Raw genomic sequence first — 22,378 nt, 5'->3', positions numbered from 1 at the left:
GGATATATTTACCGAATGGTATGATTATCGTACGACCGGCAGACATGGTTGAACATGAAATGTAACCTCGATCCAGTTCGTCAGTGTGATACACACTCCGAGATGTTGATCTGCTCTGTCGACACACACGTGGTCATTAACACACTCGCCTAGCTTGAGAAAAAAAAAAAAAAAAAAAAAAAACCTCAACAAAGTGGACTAAGATCGCCTTTAATCCACTGCTGTAGCACTTAATGTTTGAGTGAGTTTGTTAAAGACGAAGCCAGTGTTAGTCGTTGTATACGGGGTAAACTGATTTCAAGGTTGACAATCAAAGCCTTTTTCCCCCTCCTTGCGTGATTTCACATACAAGTAGTTTAAACTTAGACGATATCAGTCCTGTAAGCCATTAAAATGACTTAACAGCCAGACGTGAAAAGCAATTGTTTACCAAAAATGTGTAAATAACATTTTAATGCATATTTATAAATTTACTGAGAGAAAGGCAAACTTGAAGCTCAGCAAAACGAGGGACTGCAATAATTTTTTGTGAATACTACCACTGCTGTACGGAAGTTCTTAAACCCAGACCTCCTTGCTTCTGCATGAATTCAGAAAGCAGTCCCTCCAATATCTGCAACTTCAGTGTAATCAGAGGGTCAGAAGGTGAAACTACTGGGATTTCGGTGGCTCTGTGTGACCTCTCGGGAAGGTTGTGTGCGGACTGCTTCCAGGCAATCACTATAGCCTATCGTACAGATTCATTGTGCCAAAGCATTCTGTGTGGGAAGGCTACATGTAACAACACTGCATCCACTTAGGAATCCTGTATTTGGGTTTTTTTTTCAGTATTTATTATGAATGATATATTGAAATGTGTATTTATTGTGGTTTACTAAAAGTCTGTATTGAGTAAATTGCTTCACTATCTTAAAAAAAATGTCTTTGGTTTCATGCTGGTTGTGAGTTGTAAAGCTTCATGTGCCTGATTTATTTAATTCTGTTTCATATTCTGTGAAACGCATACGTTTTGCACAAATTGGTACGGTTTTTTTCGGCGTGTTTTGAACTGTAGATAGAACCAATTTCATTTTTAGTTGTTTCACTTTAATATTATTTTCAAATAAATTTTATTGAAATTTCTGTTGTGATCCTAATCACTTGAGATCATGTGTATACATTCAATTTGTGAGAGCCAAGCGCCCCCTGCAGGCCAGAGAGAGGAAACACCAACCAGATATGCTCTGAACTGCCCAGCTGGATTTATTGAGCTCAATTTACACCCAGACATTCAACACAAGACCAACTCCTTTTGAAGCAAGATGAACATGTTCGATCTGCTTCTACCCAGTCGAAAACCCCAAAATATCTGACAAGTTTCCACAGCAAACTAAATACTAGTGCCTGCACCAGAAATTCATTTGTGACACTCCTCCTTGGACAGTTTCTGGCATTTGATCACAGACAAGAATTTTTGGGTTAAAACACTTTGAAACTTTGAAGGTCCCTTAAAAAAAAAAAAACACTTAAATAATAAAAACATTGTTCAGTTTAGGATGTTATTAGAGTGAATCATCCTCAATTTGCTTTACTGTTAAAAATGCAAACTATGAGCATTTATATTTAATCCTGGTATAAAACACAACTCAGTTCTCTTTGAAATAAACAGACTCAAAGTTTGAAAAAAAAAAAAAAAAAAAAAGAACTTTTGGACGAAATGGAAGTGAGCCAAATACACCATCACCCATCCGATTTCCTCTCCAAGGAAACCAAAGCTGCTTCCGAGGCATTGCAATAAAATGTTAAATGCTGATCCTCTTTGTCAAGTCTTCACTGCGTTTCTTTGGCGTGCAACCGTTTGGACACCTTGGGTTCCCTTTTAAAATGTTTTAAAACGAGCTTTTTCTTGTCACTTGATAAGTCCCACTGGGGAGTATTCAGTGTTGCCTGCACATGTCCAGTAACAGCGCAGTTTTGGTTGTGAAGACTTGGCGGAAGTTAAAACATCTTTGACACAAAAGAGAAACTTATCGACATGGCACATCTTCAATCGTCCAGGAACGTCAAGCTTCCTTCCAAACTTTCCAGCAGCAGCAGAAGTTCAGTTCTTCTATGTATAAAAATAAATTAAAACTCAGTGTATTCATTTATCTCAAGACAAAAGGACTGCAGGATAACTGCATACTACATGTGTGTGGTAGTATGTCTGAGCATACAAAAATCTCTCAGACGAAAGACCAGTGCTGGTATCTGTCTGAAGGGTTGCAGAACACCAGGGAGGGATGCTCGTGACGAGCACTCAGGCACATGTTCCACCCCGGCATGTAGAATAACTTGTTCTAAACAGAAAAGAAGAAAAGAGACATTAAGCTTCCCGTGAAAACATTTGAAATCGCGAGCCGTCGTGCATGAAATGCAACGACATCCAAACTCACGTCTTTCAGTTCCCACTTTTGTGCCGTTCCTACGAACGTATTGCGGCCTTTAAACTGGCACTCCTCCAGCTTGACGGCGCCTTCCGCCCCGTGCAAACACAGCTCCTTCTGAATGTTGTGCCTGATCTCGTGATGTGTGGAGTATTCAAAATACTACGGCACAGGAAAACAACGCCGTTCAGCTCTGTGCTCAGTGTGTTTTATTTTCTTTAGAACGGAGATTGGGGGGGGGGGGGGGGGGGGGGGGGGGGGGACGTTTAATACCTGGTTTCCTCCGAGACCGTGGCACGGGTACATGATCAACTCTTTCCCGCCCTCATTGTTCTCTCCTGCGTCCAGGCATGAGTCTTTGCCCACATTTTTCACCTACAGAAAAAGAGAAGGGGGGAAGAGAGGAAAAACAGTGAAAGGAAACAAAATGAAAAACTAACATCCAGTGCAAGCTGTTCAAACAACTTTAGCCTCTGGAGGGCTTTCAGCGGTGTTAAATTGGAACTGCTCAGTACCCTCTGGAGATCCTAAGTGGAAACCCGCAGTGGCTCCACAGAGCCGTGAGGTTTGGAGAAGAGGAGGGCTGGAGGTGGGCTGCGGGATCTTACCGAGCCGAAGTGGAGCGGGTTGAGATCAGGCAGGAAGATTTCTGGATACACGTGGTTCAGATACCAGGAGAAGCTTTTGCACTGAAGCCTTGAGCGGAGCGCCATGCGTTTGGAGGTGTCTCCAAAAGACCTCTGGAACGAGAGCGAGAGACAGAAAACACTTCATATGGCTGGTAGAGAGACAACACAGCTATGCTAACAGGGCTAATTCTGCAAGAATACTCTATTTTTCTTCAATTTTTCTCTATTAAAGTTATATTTTTTTAAGTTTTACTCTGTTATAGAAACATTTAGACCACCTGTCAAGATTTTTTTTTTTTACTGAGTGCTTTTCGACTGAGCCTCTCTGGTGAATCTGTTCCGTGACTCGACAGTCCTGGAAGCCACCATAATGACTAATATATGGGCACAAATATCCATTTTACTGCTTTCCTGTTTTTTTTTTTTTTTTTTTAACTCTCCAGAGATCATAAAAGTCTCGGTGAAGAAAGAAGAGGCATGCTAAATTCTGTCAGGGTATAAATACAAGGCTTAACTGTGAAATGAATTATTGATGGAACAAATGTTGAAAAAAAAAATGTAATAAAATAGTCAAATTAAAAAATTGAAGACTTAAAAAACGAAGACATGTTGCAGGTTACTAAGAGAAGCAATTTGAGGATTGGGTGTGTGACCGTGAAGAAAGTATATATTTATCTTAGTGTTACAGCTGAGGGGAAAGTGAGAGAATAAATAAAGCTATTTGATATAGAAATTCTGTATTTTAAAGCAGAGCATAGTTCATCCATTAGTTGCTAAGAGATTTAATCTTAAGATAAAGTAACTGACTGATAGAACTAAACAACACCCATTTTTGGACTATTTGAAAAGCTACTTTGACGACCAGCTTCACTTTACCGATCTGTAACTGGTGCCCGTGTTCTGGTGATTCATGTGAAATCAAGCACAGGCAGACATTTGATCGCCGCTCCTTTGAACCCATGTGTAACGAACGGCACAATTAAGAGGACTTGCAAAGCACCTCGCGCTCTGTGATAATGAGTCGTTGCCATAATGAGGAAGAAGCTCTCACTGATGGCCACTACAGTGGATTCCACAGCCTGTTGACGGCAGCACGCCTGTTTGAAGTCAGCAGGAGAGGGCTGGCTTCGCTCTCGGAGGTAAAGCCCTGAGGGGGGGTTTTATGGCACCTTGGGGACCCCATGTTGGGAAAAAGCTAGAAACTGTGTCATTTACCAGAGCCGACTTCCTCCAGGCCCTGTTTTCTCTGTCAGTTCGCAGCTTTCATCGTCTAATAGAGGATCCATTTCTCCTCACTGAGAGGACAGAGTCGTTCCTGCATGGTTCAGTTAGGACTGGAAAACGCCACGGTTTCTCCTGCTGACTATGTAAAGAAAGTCATAATCACACTTAATGCTTGCGTGCAATTCACGGACGGGAGCTGGATTTGCTCAAACTTGTCTTTGAGGGGGTGGGGTTTAATGAGCTGCCATAAAAGCACTTTACACAAAGCCGTGCAAAGGAGAAAGAAAAGATAACGCCGCAGCGGCACACTGCTGTCATTAAAATAAAGACAAAAAGTTTGCTGCAGTACATACATCTTTTGCGATCTGCGCAGCTTGCTGGTTGCGGCGGTAGAAGATCTCCTTGTAGTCGTCCATCCAGACCTCGGCCAGGCGCACCTGGTTGCGAGCGATCACTTGCGTGCCCTTAGGAAACGTGTGGGGGCTTTTCGTCCGGAAAACATGGCCGACGATGGAGCAGGGGATGATCTCCAGCTGTCCACCGCACTGCCACACCTGCAGGCCAAAAGGAGAGCGGGTGAATGAGGGGGTACAGGTACACAGCAGACGCAGAACTCTGGTAACGTCTTACTCTGAAGGACATCTCAATATTCTCTCCTCCCCAGATTTCCATTTCTTCATCGTAGCTTCCGACATGATAGAAATATTCTTTCGAGATGGCAAAGAGACCGCCAGCAAATGTAGGAGTCCTGTGAAAAAAAAAATCCAGTGGTAGTTTTAAATTATTCGCATCATAAATATAAACCACTTATTTAGTTTTTCATGCACAACTTTTGCCTACTTGATAGGATACGTTTCATCCTTTCTCCTCCGCTTCTCGAGGTCTGGCAGACTCTCCCAGCCGAACGAAAGGCCCCAGTCAAAGTTGCCGCGGTTGTGATTCTGGCCGTACGGCGACGGCTTCATGAACTCAAACGTATTGAGGTCGATGGTCGTTATGTCGGGACTGACGACTACAGTGCTGTTCTGGGCGATCCTGGCCAGCAGCGGCTCCAGCCATCCATTAAAGCATTCACCTGTCGACGCACGAACAAAGGACGCAGCGTCACTGTACAGACGGGGTTCTGGATCACTGACGTAATGAATGCATCACTTTAGAGTTTACATCTGCTCTTAGACAAACAGCAAAAAAGCAAACATTGTTTGGCAAAGGTGTGTCCAGCTGCGTCAGCGTTACGAGTGACGGCAGCGATGCTGACTGACAGTGAGCGTCCAGGAAGGTGAGCGTGTCGCCGGTGGCCACGGAGGCGCCCAGCAGCCGGGCGGTGATGAGTCCCTTCCTCTCACGCTGGCGGACGACTCGGACGATGCTCAGCCGCTTCAGATACTCGTCTAGCTCGTCCTTCAGCACATCTGAAACACGTCCGTCAGAAACACAGCTCAGGTTGGACATAAAAGCATCTGCCGAATGCTGTAAATAATCCGGGGACAAAATGACAAACAGCTCTCTGCCTGGAAGACGTCTTAAAATCATTAGAAGGAAAAATTAAAAACACAAACCCTTCAGATGGGCTGACGGTCACAAAATGTGTTGGACATTTGTGGTCTGTTTTCAACAAATAACCGCATTCCCCGAAACCTCTGTCCTCTCCAGCGTTCTGTTCCCGTTTTAAGTCTGACCTATTTACAAGAGTTGACTCTGACTCACGTCGAAGCACAACTACTGCTAGTGCTTCTCGGGGAAAAGTATTCACGAGCAGCCCCTCGCTTCCTGTCGTAACCCACTTCACGACGGGCCGCAGACGGAGCGCGGAGCGCCGCCCGTCTCCGTGGCACGCGGAGAGCCGCCCACCCATCACGCCGCGTGAAATCAAACCCAGAAGTGAGGAGAGCGGCCGCCGCCGGGCCCCGTTAAGTTTTACCGTCCGTGCTGGCGTCGTCCACCAGGATGATCTCCTTGAGGAGAACGGCCGGGGAGGTGTGGAGGACGCTGTACACCGTCCTCAGCAGAGTGCTCCAGGCCTCATTGTGAAACACGATTATCACGCTGGTGGTGGGCAGAGGGGGGCATCGCCTGTAGGTCTGCTCAATGCATCTGCATCAAAGAGGAGGGGGGGGAGAAAAGCACAAAGATGTGACTGTCCTGTGTCGTTCCTGAGTGTAGCTATTCCATCTGCAGGTCCTCCCCTGTGGGGAGTCCATTTCAGCTGCGACACTGCGTGTGTGGCAGCCTTTCAGACACCTGCCATATTAGCCAAGGAGAGGCTTTGTAATTCACCCAGAAGAGACTGTCAGTACATGGACAGGCATTGTGTCTGTGTTGTGTCCCGACTCTTTAACTTGGACACCCGGGTACTTGGATGAACTGTAATTAGAGAAACAAAACTGTGTTTCTTCACCAAGTTGGCCCGGCATGCTGAAGCAATCATCTCTGTGGTTTCCAGCATTTTCCCCACTTGCATAAAACGAATGTGAGGAAATTTTTTTAGGGACCGGATTGTAAGACTCTAAGTTTTGCATAACCCTCATCTATATTACAGCGATACGTGTCGTTAAAATGTAATTCTAAGCAGATTTTTGCTTCAATGTATCAAGATGCATTGAAAATCTGCATTTATATCCACTAGGTGGTGCAACTACATCCATCCTCCTTCAAAAAAACTTGACATGTCATCAGCTATGTTCTGTCACAGAGTGTACAGTGGTGAGCTCTTTGTGATCTTTGACGTACTCTGGCGGTCTTGTGTCTGCACCCAGGTCTCTGCTCAGAGAGATGCGGTCACTGGCGTACAAGTTAAAGCAGTGTTTCTCTTCGCCCCGCTCCTTCTCCTTCTGCTCTTCTGGGCTCAGCGAGTCCGTGTGGAAGGGTTTCCCCGCCGCTCCGGGGGCAAGGTGGTTCTGGGGCGGCCGCTCCAGAGCCGGCCTGAGCTCAGCGGCGGTGTAATGACCCGACGGGCAGGACGCGTCGTCCGCCTTTTCCGGCTGACGTATGGGAGCTCTGATCTGCAGCTTTGGCATGGCGTCCCTGAAGTTATTGACGGCTCCGATGACCATACCCAGCATGGCATCCCGCTTCACCGCCATCTCTTTGAGCCAAGGGTCCTCCTGCTGGGTCTGACTCCCCACTTCCCATTGGATGAAGAACAGGAAGGTGACGAAGATGAGGACCACGACGACCAGGTTCAGCGGGTGCAGCCGCCTTCGGAGCAGCCTGCGAAGAGCTGTCATTCTTCTGGAGAGGAGGGCCGGCCGACTCCGGACTGAGATTCAGCTGCAAGAAATGCATAGATGCAACAGTTTAATGAGGGACAACCAGCCAATACCTTCCTAAAGGGAGTCATTCTTTCACCAGAATCACTTATTGCTTGAGATAGTTTTTGCTTCACCCCTACAGCATGTCAACACTGTGACTTAAGCCATTTTATAATATTACATATTAGATATTTGTCCGTCTTTGAGCGGAAAATTAAATATTAAGGGCATTAAATTATAACTGTGCATAAATAAGACCCTGAATATAACTGTTACAGAGAACACAGCTGAGTTATACTATAAACAGAAGGTCATTTTAGTGCATTTATAGTTTTTGAAGCTGGAAATGTAAAAGCTATTCCAACAAAACTCGAAAGTCTTCTGCTATAATTTACAAATGCTGTATGGAAAATGCACACACACACACACACACACACACACATACACACACACACACACAGCTCTCATTCCTTCAAACAAACCGTACCATGTGTCGCTGGCTGCAGGTTAAAGTCCTTTAAGTCCGTCCCGGGGAGTCAGAGGCAGACATGCTGCTCCGGCCGCGGACCGCCGCTCCTCACGTCTCTCGGTCCGGGGAGAAAAAAAAACTTTTCTCGCTGGGAGACACACGGAAAGATTGGCGCTGACTTCCGTCTCGTTGGATCCAGGTGTGCTCCTCAGGTAAGACCGCGATGACGCACCGGCGCGCGTGCGCAGAGCGGAGCTGGCGCGCGACGGAATAAAACATCCACAAACGAAAGCCTAACCTGGATTAAAAAATAATAAAAAATAAGTAAATAAATAAATGAGAAAGCTGTGACAACCGAAGCCGTGAAAAACAATTCAAAACACTACATTTAGCTCAGAAGCGAACCTTCTGCGGTAAAAGTTAAAAGTGCACTGCGGTCATCTGGAGACTCTGCGCGTGTGTGTGCGCGCGCCTCGGAGCCGCTCGCATTCAGTAATGGTGTCATTAATAGGATTTGTTCGACCGGTCATTCATTGGGCCAGTTGCCGGGTTACAAATGAAAGAGGAACGCGATACACACCACTGCCTCCTCCGAGCCAAGGTCTCTGAGAAACTCATCTCACACACTCACACACACACACTCAGTTTCCAGCCCCTTCTATTCTCAAACGTGGTCACGCAAAGAAACTTAAAACGCGCACATTTTGGAAAAGTTATTAGTTAACAACAACTTAATCTTTCCTCTCTACTAATAAAAAAAGAGTGTTAAAATGTGCCACTCACCGCGGCGGTGTGTGTTTGATCTAATCCCCGAAGCGTCCCGGATCCCCCTCACTCACACACACACAAACACACACACACGGGTGGTGCTGGTGAGGAGTGGCGGAGTGGAGCCGCGGGGAGTCTGCTCCGGTGCCCAGTTTGAAGTCTTTCTGCCTTTGCCTCGCACAGTGACTCCATCTGGAGCGCCTGTGCTCTCCGCCGCTTCCTCCCCGCGGCGGGCGGCCACTTTATTGTGTCCATTAAAATGCTCGGTGTGTGTCCCGCGTTTGATTCCAGTCACGCCTGTAACCGTTTGTCTGTGTGGAGACTGATGATGGGGAGCGTCTGCAGAGACTGTGATCATCCTCTGTCGTACACGTTTCATGAACTTTCCAGGAGGAAACAAACTCCAACAAATATTTAAATAAGTTTATTTAAAAAAAGAGGGAGAGAGAGAGAACCACATTCATTGCTGAAACACATGAAAAGATATTGGAGACCATAGAAATGATTTGAAGTGACAAGACAATGAATTTGAGGTTTGAAAGAAGTAAATAAAAACAGAAAAAAAGTCATTTTCATTTTTTAAATATATAAATGAAGCGTAAATCCCCCCCATCCTGCACTATGAGGTTCTTTTGATGCCTGTAACATTTTTCTGGTTGTGTGATTTTGAATGTCTTTGTACTCTTTGGATGATCAGCAATCACCAACCATACTGAAAAAGTATTAAAGTTTTTACTCAACTACATACTCTGAAACAGAAAATGAAAAAAAAAAAAAAAATGCTAAAATTTAGCCAGCCACACATACACACACACACACAACTAAGATCTCAGGGCAGCGCGAGCTTTGTCCAGGATGTCTTTTCTCATCCGTGGATAATCTGGGCGAGCAGCCAGAACCTGTGGACAGAGATGAAGGTGGTTCACAGGATGAGTAAAAGCCCTAAAAAAGAAATTAAAATGTGAATTTCCACAGGAGCCGTACCTTATGACACACATCTATGGCATCGACGTGCCTCTTTGCTTTAAGGTAGTTGAAGGCAAGCTTGTATCCTGAAATGAAAACAGACATGAGAAATGAGTTACTCATCACGCTGTTTGCCTTGTTAAAAGGAACTGGACGCCGCGGGTCTGGTGGACGTACCAATGGTCGGGTTTGTGCGATTTCCATATTTCCAGGCCATCTCATAGTTGAGCGCAGCATCGCGGAAAGCCTGCTCTTTTTCCATGATGTAGCCCCGATATTCATAGGCTTTACAGCAAGACTGGGAAAAAGTGTCGTGAAAAATGTGGATGTTAGTTTCTGTGTTTAAAAAAGCACATCACACACAGGGAACGGGAGCTTTTCTTTGTGAGTTGTTCATTCTGACCTTGTTGTGGTTGAGGCATCTCTGCAGCAGGTCTCCAGCCATGTCGTACTTCCCTGAGTGGATGTAGATGTCTGCCAGGAGCAGCCAGCTCTTCTCAAACTCATCGGCGTCAACGATGCTCCAGTTCATCTTCGCTATGCGTTTGAGCTGGTTCCTGGCCTGAGGGGCCAGCTTCAGCATCATGTAGGCCGTGGCCATGGCCAGCAGCGCCGGCACGTGGTCTTTCTGAAATCAAAGACGAAAGGAATCCGCTGAAGCCATATATCTTCGGATCAGAACCATACAATTACCTCAGTGCGTTGTAATTTTACACCTGGGTTTATAAACGCCGCACCGAGCCCGTGACAGCTCAGACACTAATGTGCAGCTTCGGGTCAAACGGTTTGGGTGAAATAGCGCCGTGCTCCTGGTTTGGGTTCGTTTACACAGGAGGGTGATGTAACCGGCGGGCACCATCTGGAGTTTACCTACCTCATTGTTTGCGATCTCTGTGAAAACAGCCAGGGCTTTCTCCACGTTGGCCTTCTGCTTGGTCGCCAGCAGGCAGTAGTTCTCCAGGATGCGGAGCTGGATGTGTCCGCCCGGCGTCTGAGGCTTTAACTCCCTCAGCAGGTTCTCGGCCGTTCCCACGGCGCGCTGCTCGGACTCCTGCCTCTTCGAGGAGCTCCTGAGGAGAGACGGTGAAGAGCGGGAGGCGGTGAACTGCGAGGTTAAAACACGGCCCGTTATAGCTGAATATCTAATATTTACTCACCCAACTTCCCCGTCTAAACTCTCGAATACTTCTCCTCCCATTATGTCATTGTCTGGGTTTAGGGAGATTTCGATCATGTTGTACACAGCGTTTTGACCCCAGTCATTGTCTTTCCGCGCCTTATTGAAGTGTTGAAGAGCTTCATTTGGGTCTCCTGTGTACCTGATCAGAAAACTACAATTAGTATTCTTCTTTTTTAAAGGTTCTGTAAGCAATCTTTCCCAAATGTTCCAATCTTTCTATACATGTCACATGACTGTGACCTCAGGATAGTTTTATATGTTTCTCCAGCATTCAGTCAGTGCTGAGCAGTCCCAGAAGAACAAAGAAAAGCTCAAAGAAAAAAAACTTTCAGACTGGACTCCAGCCTGGAAGCAGCAGTGATTCACTGCTGCCACCCGATGCACAAAAGTGGCTCTGCTGGAATTTTGCATATTGAACCTTTAAACAAACAGATTCAATTAGCTGCAGTGACTCACCACAGGTAAAGTCCTTTACAGTAGTGAAATCCAGGGTCCAGTTTGCTCCTGGAAGAAAATTTTTCTGCCATATCAAGAAATCTGGGGATTTCCTCCAACTTCCCAGCTCTTCTCAGCAAGTCGATAAGACGTGACAGAGTTGGGTAGTTGTCTGAAATCAAAAAAGTGTAACTTTTAGAATGTTAAGTTCCGTAAAATAAATTAGATGCACTAAAAATAACTTCTCAATTCATCGTTCACCTTCATTATAAAGCTGCTGTACCTGGTTTGCGCTCCAAGAGCTGCTCAAAGTGGAAAACTGCCTGCTCGTAGTCCTGCTTCCTGAACATGATGTCTGCCATCATCTAACATGAGAAATGTGCAAAGAAAGAAATGAGTGTGTCGCATTAGTTCATTGCTTTACAGTCAGAACTGGGTTGGTGGGAGGAACGAACCAGCGTGGCGTCCTCGTTGAACTGGTCGTTCTTTAAAATGACGCTGCATTGCTCTTGGCACGCCTCCACCTCGTCGAGTGTGAGATACAGTCGCGCCAACTCCAGCATCACCTCCAAACAATAACGCAACAGAAAATCAAGAGCTCATCTCCGGATCAGCGTTATCCACAACTCAGATCGCAAAATGTTAAGAACGCAAGACTGAGACTGAAAGAGATACGAGTGCTTGTTCACCGCAGCTGCAGTAAATACACAGAAGGTTTTTGATTCGGCTGCACCGACCTTGCGATCTGTCTCACAATACACAAGAGCTTCTTTGTAGAATTTGACTGCTCTCTCGTAGCCCCTCTGACTCGTGTAGTGTTTGGCGATCTCGGCGCAGATCTCGGCGGCGAGTTGCTTCTGTATGGGGACGGCGTCGGGCTGCTCCAACTGCACCCGCTTCAGCACCTTCGCCTGCACGTCTCGGGCCTGCGGACGGAAAATATACATCGATCCGCCTCAACGTTATGACTTATTATTTACCGATGATGGCAGATCAGGGCTGTGTTGTCGGCCAAAGAGGATCCAACGTTAAAGAATGCAAAATGATGATTGAACAGAACAATGGAAACTGCTTACTCTTTGCAGGGAAAGTGATGCAGCCTCATTTTTGCCCACTTTATTTTGGATCTTTGCCAAAAGAACGAGGTAGCGGCAGTCATCAGAGAGAGCAGGAAGCTCATTCACTGAGGGAGAAAAACAGAAGTTACAATCACTGCAGCACTGGGGTCCTTTTAAATTTGTTCACATGGTTAAGAAGTGAAAAGATTTACTTTCTATGTAGATATTCATATTATATCAATACTTGTAGCTTTGTGTCTTATCATTCTTTTCAATCATCCATGAGCTGCAGAGACATCTGCAGTACCTGGCTCATGGGCGAGGGCGTCAAGCACAACCCTCTCGCAGCGCTCGTACTGCTTCATCTTCATCAGCAGCTCGGCCAGGTCGTAGCGCAGGAAGTTCTGCTGCTCCGTCTTCAGGGCAGCTTCGTAGTAATTGATCGCCTGTGAAACGACAGGCAGAAGGTCACTGAAACACTCTGCCTGCGCCGAAAGCTGCGTTTCATCTTCAAATGAGCGCAAAAAAAAACAAACAAACCCTGGTGTAGTTGTGAGTCTTGACCAGGGCTTTTCCGATCTTGCTGGCCAGAGCACCGTCTCTGGGGTTTTTCTTCAGGGCTTGCTCATACACCTCGATGGCTTTCTCAGGCTGATGAAATAAATGAGATGTAAATATTTGTATTATCTGTGAACGCGTTTTAAACAATTTAAAGTTACTAAGAGCTGCTGACGTGGCTTAATGGAGATTAAAAAAAAAAGCATCTGGAAGGTAGGGCTCGAGGCTCTATTTTTGATCTCGAACGACGTCGTTCCACAAATCATCACGACCGAAGTATGCGTCAACATGACTAATCCTCAGGAAACATGCGCAGGTGACAATACCGGCTTCAGTGCATTTTATGAGTCATCAGAAGATGGAACATCCTCCATGTTTCCAACATTAAGTTCTAAAAATACTCTTTAAATTTGCGCTTCCTTTGACTTGATGTTATTAGTTGAACTATGCTATCTGTGGTTACAAATAACTGAAGCAGTTTATTTAGGATACAGCTGCTCATCACATACGCTGGTCTGACAGGTATTTCTCTGACGTGAAAACATTTTCACTCGATGAGAAGGGGAAAAATATATTTGTTTACTAATTTCCAGGAAGAGAGCTGCAGATTAACACCCACTCTCCCTCTGATAAGTCATATCTGATTACAAGAACATTACTGTGTAGCTAGAGGACATCGAGCCACAAAGAAAACATTTTATTTTACTGTTCTGCAGTGAGGATTACAAGAGACGTATTCAGTGGCTTATTACAGATAATAATCATGATAACTCAGTGGAGAAGGGTTTTTATGTGTGGAATTGTCAGAAACATGCAGTCAGTGTTTCCGATAGTCTGTTTTCAGGCTTTACTGATGCTGTAAGGATAAACGCCAGAAAGTGTCCTGAGGGATATATTTGCATAGAAATGTGACACAGCGTTGCTTATGTGTTGAATATGTGCGTTTTTTCCCACTTTCACACATTATACATGTAATTATATAATCATACTCAAGACACCTTTTTTATTTTACAGCTGTAACATTACAGATATAAAGGTGGCACACTGGTGAATCTCTCCTGTGACTGGTTATATTACAAAAATTGTGAGGCCGCAATAATGACTAACACACAACGTAAAAGCAGCATTTCATTACCTTTTGATACTTTTGAATTGTTTGGTTACTATGAACAGTTTGCGGTTTATGTTTGTGAGAATTTGGACAAATCTGGTAAACAGGATAGAAATGTAAGGGTTGCTGGATCTTTCATTTTGCCTCAGCTTATTTTGAAAAGAAGGCTTTCATTTCAGAAAAGGAAAATCCAACACAATATACATTAAAATGACATGTCTCCCTTACTTCTTGGATTTTCATGTAGGCATCACCGAGCAGCAGATATGTGTGAGGGCTGGGCAGCTTCTCCGCCATTTCTCTACAGAAAAGACAAAGGGATGGTATTTCATATGGTTTTCAGACAGGATATGTTTGTAGAGGAGCAGTCTCTATAGAAGGCTTTGTCAGCTCAGACTGCTCACCTGTAGCAGCTGGCATACAGCCGCTTCTCCTTCCTGTGGTTCAGGTATATGTCGGCCATTTTCTCCTTGGCCTGGATGTAGTAGGGCTGCTCGGGCGTGATGTTTCTGAGCATGCTCAGCGCCAGGTCGGTGTCGCCACGCAGCAGAGCCAGATCAGCGTTAGCGATGGTGACGCGCAGCTCCTCGGGTGTCCCCGAGAACTCGTTTATGGCGTCCTGCATCACTTTCGCTGCTTCGTGCTGAAACATTAAATGTCTTCGTAAAGATCACTGTAACTTCCTCTGAAGTCAGACACCTGGAAGCTTTGAGAGTTCTTACCTGTTCTCCATTGAGCCACAGAGCCTCGGCTAACTCGAGGAAGACGGACACGCAGTCGGCAGAGCTGAGGTCAGGCCTCTTGTTCTTGGACTTGGATGAGGATCCGGCTCTGCGAACGCCTGGGAGACTCATAGCCATCTGTAAAGTCTGTATCGCCTCGGCGAGCTCGCCCGACTTCTTTTTAGCCTGAGCATTGATCAGGTGGTACAGCGGATGGTCCCGAATCTGGATTCAACAACAGATAAGAAACCATTTTTAACAGTTATCTATGCATTGAAAGTGTGATATCCTGTCACTTGTTTTCCCATAATGCCGGTAACGTGGCGCTTACCGTGAAGTTATGGCTGAGGCAGAGTTCAAGAGACTGTGAGCACAAGGTCACGTTTCCCTGCAGCAGGTGGATCTGTGCCATGAGCAGATGAGCGTCTGCATGAGAAGGACACTGCTCCAGGCAGTGGTTTAGACTGCTCTGGGCGGCGTCAATGTCACCTGAATCAAAACAAACGCAATCAGATGGAAGCCAGCGCTTTCCAAACAAACCAAGCTCATTTCTGCAGCGGCGTCTCACCAGACTGATATCTGACTTTGGCCAGGAGGAAAACCGCCTGCAGAAGACCTGGAACGATCTTAACCACGGTGTCCAACAGCGTGGCACAGTGCTGGAGCTGAGGAGCTGGAGGCTGACCCTGAGCCGGAGGCTGAATCAACAAGAGGAAAAGTGCTTCTGTTTAGTCTTCTATTCAAAATGACAGATGTCGAGAATACATTCTGATGGAGTCACTCAATGACACTGATGGTTGTAGCATTCATACCTTGGCAGGACACAAGGCGAGATACTCTTTGACAATCTCCAGGAGGAAGTCGGGGTTCAGCTTCTCCAGGTACTCCACTCCGAGGGGAAGGCCGTGCAGCGACGAGAAATGAGTGTCCACGGCGTCGTTCAGCAGGTTCGTCACTTCTTCCTGAGACCGGTGCTTTTTCAGAGCCAGCACAGCGCGCAGGTACAGCAGTTCCTGTTAAAACGGAAAACAAATGTGGATATGCTAATCACTAGCAGAAGGACGAAATAACAAGTAATGAAATAAAAGTGGTGAGTAAATGTAGAAGGAAAGAAAAACATCAAACAGAGTCACCTAAGAAGAAGAAATGAGGAGAAAAAGCTGAAGACCTGCAGGAACAGTTGCTGCTGATCCTGCCTGAGCTTCTCTCTAATGCTTCACAAACAGCTCGAAATTACAAAAAGCTTCTCCCTCCAGCATGTCTCTCGAAAAAGACCTCACCCCCGATTTTCCGATGGACTGCTGAATCTCTGTGAGAAACTCCAACTGCTGTTCTGCATCTTCAAGATGTCCCTCGATCAGCTGGCAGCGAATTATTCCTGGGTTACAGAACAAACAAACAAAACACACAGAAAAAAAAAAATCCACATTCCCGAATTGTTTTTTTGTTTTTTTAAACTGCATACGGTATCGTTATTAAAAACATGTTACCGGTTAAAGCAGAAACACTTGTCTTCTCTTTGTTGGAGATGGCGGTCTTGTACCACTTCATGGCTTCCTTGATCCTCCCCTGAAGCACCATCTGGTAGCCCAGCTCCGTGGCGAAGTCCGAGTCCCCGGACGCCAAGGAAAACGCTCGGTCCACCATCCTGAACGTCTGCTCCAGCACCTTCTCACTTCGTCCGCACTGTAAAGAGACACGAAATGCTGCGAATTTGTAAAAGAAGTTAAAGAGGACCACTTCTGGAGCAAAGTTCAGAGAGGAAGCTGAAGTTCGTCGTACAACACGGGTGAAGGCCAAAGACATCCTGTAGAGAAGATCTGGGCTGTGTGGCTCTTGAATCTCCAGGCTGCTGACGAGGTTGGAAAGCTGCTTCACAGACTATCAAGAGACAAGCGAATATAAAAATACAGAATGTAAAGCACTGGCACAATTTGCTACACCTCCATCCTCAAACAGTGAGGTTTATTTACCTCAGAGATATCCCCCTCTCTGCATAAAGAGTGTATGGCCAGCATCTGGAGTGCCTCAAGGTTATTTTTATCTTTCTGTAAAAGCCTGAAACATGACACACGAGATGCAGTGAGCAAAGTCAATCTCCTTCGGTTAATAAGCTTGAATTTCTTTTATTGATAGGAATATAACATCTGATACTTGTGCAGTGGTGTGACGAGCTTCCAGAGAAATAACTTTAAAAGCTAAAAAGGAACAGTGAAGGCAGGCCAGAGCACGGAAGGAACACCGCTCAGTTCTCAGCATGGCAGCGGATCTGAACTCGGTGCAATCCGAGGAATCGGGCCTTCCTCGTGTTCAGCGAACCTACAACTGCACCTCCTTGGGATTGTATGTGATTCCAGCGCTTTGGCTCAAAGGCCTTTTTATGCTGTCTGGCCCTGGCGGAGATCCAGAGTGGCAAGCACAAACAATGGCTTAGTCAGTATGCGCTGGTTTGAGGCATCACGTTGGTGTTTCATTTGCACTTGAATGCTGGGCTGTTTGTAAAGGCAGGCTGTGTTTTTTTCCTTCGCTCATATGCCTGGTGGTGATTATAAATGTTTCTGCACTTTCTGACCTCTTCAGAGACATTGTGTTACCGTTCCTTAAAATACTGAGTCTGGGGAACCGAGCCCACAATATGCTTCTCTTAAGAAAAAAGAAGCAGGAATCTGAGAATGACTAAGAGAAAAAAAAATCACTGACCCGAATGGGAGGTTACCTGTGTGCTGCGTCGATGGTTTGCTCCCAGTCCTGGAGGCTCAGCAACAGTTTCATTTTCTTGATGAGCGCCGGCAAAAAAGTGGGGAAACTCACTATGACTTGATTAACCATCTCTAACGCTCCAGAGTAGTTCTGACGGTATTCATAGTATTGTGCCTGGAACAGACAAAATATCACCGAGAGCATAAAAACACATTTAAAAAAGCTTATTATTGTCATAGTGAATAAAACAGCAGAATGATTTGAGGATGTAAAGCTAGAATAGACACTAATGGAAGCAGTACACAGTTATTGAAATGATGTGCAGTAAAAAAAAAAAAAAAAAGAAAAATGGAGGAAAATTTAACAAAACTTGTGAAAAAAGGTGAAAAATGTGTTGCAAAAATTAAAATGATAGCATCATTGCATTAGCAGCTGTGACTGAGGCAGATTATTTGTCATGGATCTGTCTTTCCAATGTTACCTTTCCCATCAGGGCGAATACATCCGAGCGTTCCTTCAGCCCCTCATCAAAGTATTTTCCGGCCTTTCTGGCATAGGCGTCTTTCCCAGATGTCACATCTATCCAGGCTTTTAGGACGATCCCCTGAAAATAGAAAAACAGTCTGTGTTTTACAGTTGTGCTCATAATGTCACTTTTAAATCTCATATACTAAAAACCTTTATTTAAATTACCCATGCTTAATCCAGTAATGTGATCAAATATGAGCCTTACCTCTCGAGAGCCATTAGAGAGTTTGATCATTCTGTCGATGTACTCTCTGGCCTTATCGTTTCGACCGATTAGCCAGAGAAATGTGCCAGCATAGTACAAACTCTTTGGTGGCGCACTTTTCCGATCCTCCTTGACCTTGGCGTCAAGCCCCTGGATAAGTTCTCTGTCTGGAGACGCAGATGACATGAAGGATAATGCAGCAAGTGTCAATAGAAAAAGCTTTGGCAAATACTACAAAACATATTCTAACTTTCTGTCATATTTTTGTAAAAAAACAACCAGTTGTTTACAAATTGGCCTAAATAAAATGGAGAAACAAATTCTGGCATCCAGTTTTTTTTTTCTAAAAACTAACTGATGAAACTATAAAAAGTGATTTAGAAGTGCCATCAGGATTTGTGAGCAGCAGTGGAGAACAACATGCTCCCTCTCATGGAGGGAATATAGACGGCAGACCATAGTGAGGTATTTTATTTCACCAGCTCAGCAGAAATCTCAAGATAGGAGATGTTGTGGTCAAGATAAAGCCAATCACTTTCATGTCTTTAGAGAATGCTCTTGTATGATACCTTATTGACAGGACTAAAGCAAGGTTTTGAAAGCTAAATAGAGGACTGGGTAGAGGTAATGCACAACGTAAAAGAACTGCCACACAGGGCATAATAAGTGTCATTAGTTGTATCTTTAAAGGGTGAATCAAAGCACTACAGTGTATTACCTGGGTTTGTCTTTTTTTTCTCTGCATAAACCAGAGCCATTAAAGCGCAGAGAGAAAGATCTCTATGATCTCTGATGGTATCCAACTCCATCATGGCTTCTTGAATTTGATCTGGAGTTCACAGAAGTGAAATAAAGACATATGGTTAAATAATACAAGTTTAAAATATCTGTTGAGTGTAGAGTTGTAATGATGTCTGTAAATGAATGAAAAACATATGACAGTATCTCCCACAATCTGAAATCAAATCTGAATGAAAAACATACTAGAATTCATTTACACACAAACTGGAACAGTAGCATTTATGTTTTATGATTTCTGACATAAACAAAAACTCATTCTGTGTCCACCAAGTACTCACTTGTGAAGGAAAGCTTACCTTGCATGAGGTTACCGTATGCGTGGAAAAAGCTGTAGATGGGATCACCGCTGTATGTTTTCTGAGCAGCTCCAGCAGCGTTGACAGCGTGGTTATAATGCTTTTCGTAGCAGTAGTGCTTGATCAAAGCCTGTGGAGGACAGAGAGAGGACACGTTTTAAAACCCGATGAAACAATAACTCAGTTTTAGCTAGATAGTTAGCATGTACACGTATGGTTAGACCCAAGGTGTCGCATCGGCCACCATAGTTAACTCTACAAAACGACGAATCCACTAAGTCATTTCATGACTGCAGCTCATGATGTTATTTTAAAGAGTTTTTCACAATTTTGCATCATTCGATAGCATGTTCGCTTACCAGGGTTGTGTCTTCGTCCTCCATATTGGATAATACTCTTTTCTGCTACGCCGGCTAACTGTCGCTAGTGAAAAATGTGGGTTAAAAGCACGTTTCTATGCTTGAATATGCAGTAAATGTGATCTTATTGCAGTATTTGTTGTTACTTCGCCATCTTGCGCCAGCTCCTCAAAGCGTTTCTCTGTAACTTAGGAACAGCATGTGTAAATTTTTCCCTGTGTTGAGACTTCTAGGATCTTCTTCTCCAGCTGCTCGTATGTCTAACAACCCCGCACATAAATTGTTGGTCAAAAATTAAGATATGGCCCTATTAAAATCGTTAAAATGTTGAATACATGTTCGGTGAAGTGTGTTGAGCAATAATTTTCAGAATAGCGCAGTGGTTCCAGAAAGACCTGAAGCCTGAAAAACCATGCGCAGGACAAATAACACTCTCGTTTCAGGCTTTATGTTCGAGTTGTGTTACTTTCACCTTTATTCCGGTAGAGGGCGCACTTGTCATTCTTATTATAAAACTGTATTGCAATAGGCTGACACTTTCACTTGCCCTTCAATTAAAATGCATTTTAATAATAAAACGATATACCCTATGAAAAAAATACTGGTAAACTTTTGAAAATAAAAAGATAAAAAGCAGGAAACGCTGATGTAAGATGTGAAATAGTTTCATCAACTGTCTTGATTGTGTCGAATCATGTAAATATAAATATTTATTCTTATAAATGAGAAATTCATCAGGGCTTTCCATCCTGAAGTAACATGAAGAAATATACATGTCAAAGGTCAGAGTAGGTTTATCCTACTTTGTATATATGGAAATGTCCTGAGCCAGCTCAGTGGTGCTCTCACGAAGATTGCAATATTGTGGCTGGCTTTTTGAAGGATCAACCTTTTGTTTGTCTTACCACTACAATTTGCTATCTCCTATGAAAAAAACATAAGCAAGTGATGTAGTTTTATAAGAAACTATTTGATACAAACTTTATTAATGTTCCACTCTTTGAAAGTTGCCAGTTTGTGACCATTCTCACCCATGAACACTTGTGCAATGGAAACATGTTTCTGTTCAGTCAGTGGCAATTGGTGGACTGGTGTTATGTAACACCATGCATTGACTGTTAGTATGATGTCTGCAGTGTGCAGGAGCAGCCATGGGTGCAACTGTTCCAGGAGAGACCTTTCCATGCCTTGTCAGATACTATTTAGCGCCAACTCTGGCACATAATCATTACTCTCTACAGCACACATCAATGGAAGAGTAAATCAGGTTGGTATTGAGCTCTGTGTATGTGCAGAAATGGGAAATGTCTGTGTTGCACCACACAAGTTTTACACTCAGTTTTGAACTAAAAGAAAGACCAGAATTTCCCCTTTTTTCCCCAATTATGAATGATTAAAAAAAGCAAAAATCAAAGGATTTTGTGTCCCTCTTTCATAAATCCAAATAAAATAAATGTTCCTCTCCATAATATCCAACCAGAGTAGTTACTTTGTAGACAACTGAGGTGTTGTACTTAGCAAAGAGCAATAAATACTTCATGTGTTGTTGCACTTCCAACGAATGCATCTGAAAACCTATTAGAGGAAGACGATGGAATATGGTCCCTCTGGGACACACTGCTATAGCATTCTAATGGCCATATCCATTGTGGTTTGTACAGACCATTATTGATCAAAGTGCCATGCCCAATAATACAAGCAGCCCACTCCAAATGAACTCTTTCATTTCTTTTTTCCATATGTCTTGTACTGTTAAATATAGTTTCTTTTGCACATTATTGCACAGATGTTCATGCATACATGCTAATTTCACAGATTCTGGTTTCTAGTCATAAAGTACCTGATAACTGATGAAACAGGAAATTGTTCCGTCTTGTCGTTTGTCTAATTCATAAGCCCTCCTCAGTGAGCCGAAGCATTTGAAGGTGTTGTTCTGAGTTACACAGGGAGTGGTTCATTTGAAACAGTGAATGTGTATTTGTGTGTGTGTGTGTGTGTGTGTGTGTGTGTGTGTGTGTGTGTGTGTGTGTGTGTGTGTGTGTGTGTGTGTGTGTGTGTGTGTGTGTGTGTGTGTGTGTGCTGGTCTATTAGCACATCGGAAAGGTAAGGGGGAACTCACCACCACCTAACCTAATAGGATTTTCCTCCCATTTATCTGCAGCAAATAATATTAGAGAGCTGTTATAGGTAGCATTCTCAGATTTCTCTCTGAAACCTTTTCTTTTTTGCCCCTCAGTGCATACCCGTGGGCAGATCCCGAGCAAAATAGACATCCTTTTGCATCGAGCATGTTAGCGGCCAGCTTGTGAGACTCCTGGGACGGGGACGGCAGACCAACTTCCGACCTTCCACCCTAATGCACTCCAACAAAGGAGCTTGATGTCACGTTGCCGGGCAACTGGCGAGGAGAATCTGCAGAATCACTGCTGATTTAATGGTCATTAAAACAAGATGATTTGCAACCACACATGTTGCCGGCGCTGAGGCTGTGTGCCGATTTCAGTCACGGGCTACATTTCATGACACATTGCCTCTTACATCAGGTGATGGATGGCACTGTGGGCAGAAAAACAAATAAATACACAACCGGACAGGCATCTTGACGCAGATCTTCTTAATAACAGGTTGTACTGTGAGGATATCGCAAGAGTTTTGAGAGCACGAAGGCAAATGTTTATTCAGACTGCTCAGTTTTGACAGTTCTGTCAGGAAA

At 44.3% G+C, this 22,378-nt stretch overlaps 2 protein-coding genes across 3 annotated transcripts in view; both read right to left on the bottom strand.

Annotated features, from left to right (window-relative positions):
• Positions 1–19,791, bottom strand: part of ttc21b (tetratricopeptide repeat domain 21B) — a 28,572-nt gene extending 8,781 nt beyond the window's left edge. Inside the window, exons 1-29 of one of the 2 annotated variants that reach the window (XM_030112774.1) lie at positions 19,666–19,791; positions 19,307–19,436; positions 18,928–19,038; positions 18,210–18,376; positions 17,958–18,080; positions 17,493–17,650; positions 16,750–16,834; positions 16,559–16,657; positions 16,267–16,462; positions 16,057–16,154; positions 15,589–15,789; positions 15,345–15,474; positions 15,108–15,265; positions 14,777–15,001; positions 14,459–14,697; positions 14,283–14,355; positions 12,926–13,036; positions 12,693–12,831; positions 12,404–12,510; positions 12,065–12,253; positions 11,783–11,893; positions 11,611–11,692; positions 11,349–11,499; positions 10,870–11,031; positions 10,587–10,782; positions 10,116–10,340; positions 9,890–10,010; positions 9,731–9,798; positions 9,554–9,645 (exon numbers count right to left, since the gene is read on the bottom strand). In XM_030112774.1, coding sequence (XP_029968634.1) covers positions 9,568–9,645; positions 9,731–9,798; positions 9,890–10,010; positions 10,116–10,340; positions 10,587–10,782; positions 10,870–11,031; positions 11,349–11,499; positions 11,611–11,692; positions 11,783–11,893; positions 12,065–12,253; positions 12,404–12,510; positions 12,693–12,831; positions 12,926–13,036; positions 14,283–14,355; positions 14,459–14,697; positions 14,777–15,001; positions 15,108–15,265; positions 15,345–15,474; positions 15,589–15,789; positions 16,057–16,154; positions 16,267–16,462; positions 16,559–16,657; positions 16,750–16,834; positions 17,493–17,650; positions 17,958–18,080; positions 18,210–18,376; positions 18,928–19,038; positions 19,307–19,436; positions 19,666–19,689 — 3,957 coding nt within the window. In that variant the 5' untranslated portion in view covers positions 19,690–19,791 and the 3' untranslated portion in view covers positions 9,554–9,567. Of the gene's footprint in view, positions 1–9,519; positions 9,646–9,730; positions 9,799–9,889; positions 10,011–10,115; positions 10,341–10,586; positions 10,783–10,869; positions 11,032–11,348; positions 11,500–11,610; positions 11,693–11,782; positions 11,894–12,064; positions 12,254–12,403; positions 12,511–12,692; positions 12,832–12,925; positions 13,037–14,282; positions 14,356–14,458; positions 14,698–14,776; positions 15,002–15,107; positions 15,266–15,344; positions 15,475–15,588; positions 15,790–16,056; positions 16,155–16,266; positions 16,463–16,558; positions 16,658–16,749; positions 16,835–17,492; positions 17,651–17,957; positions 18,081–18,209; positions 18,377–18,927; positions 19,039–19,306; positions 19,437–19,665 lie in introns of those variants that run through there. The other variant, XM_030112773.1, reaches the window with a different exon arrangement.
• Positions 928–8,227, bottom strand: galnt3 (UDP-N-acetyl-alpha-D-galactosamine:polypeptide N-acetylgalactosaminyltransferase 3 (GalNAc-T3)). The gene is made up of 11 exons (XM_030112775.1): positions 7,997–8,227; positions 6,989–7,528; positions 6,180–6,352; positions 5,521–5,670; positions 5,099–5,333; positions 4,889–5,006; positions 4,612–4,812; positions 3,014–3,145; positions 2,679–2,780; positions 2,415–2,567; positions 928–2,318 (listed from the first exon to the last, which is right to left on the bottom strand). Exons 2-11 carry the CDS (start codon positions 7,483–7,485, stop codon positions 2,205–2,207), a joined length of 1,875 nt encoding a protein of 624 aa, XP_029968635.1. The 5' UTR covers positions 7,486–7,528; positions 7,997–8,227; the 3' UTR covers positions 928–2,204.
• Positions 19,792–22,378: the final 2,587 nt, after the last annotated feature.

This window comes from Salarias fasciatus, chromosome 16 (assembly GCF_902148845.1).
Source record: "Salarias fasciatus chromosome 16, fSalaFa1.1, whole genome shotgun sequence".
In the NCBI taxonomy this organism is placed as follows: domain Eukaryota; kingdom Metazoa; phylum Chordata; class Actinopteri; order Blenniiformes; family Blenniidae; genus Salarias; species Salarias fasciatus.
The sequence above is the reverse complement of the archived record's forward strand: the minus strand, read 5'-3'. Positions and strand labels throughout refer to the sequence as shown.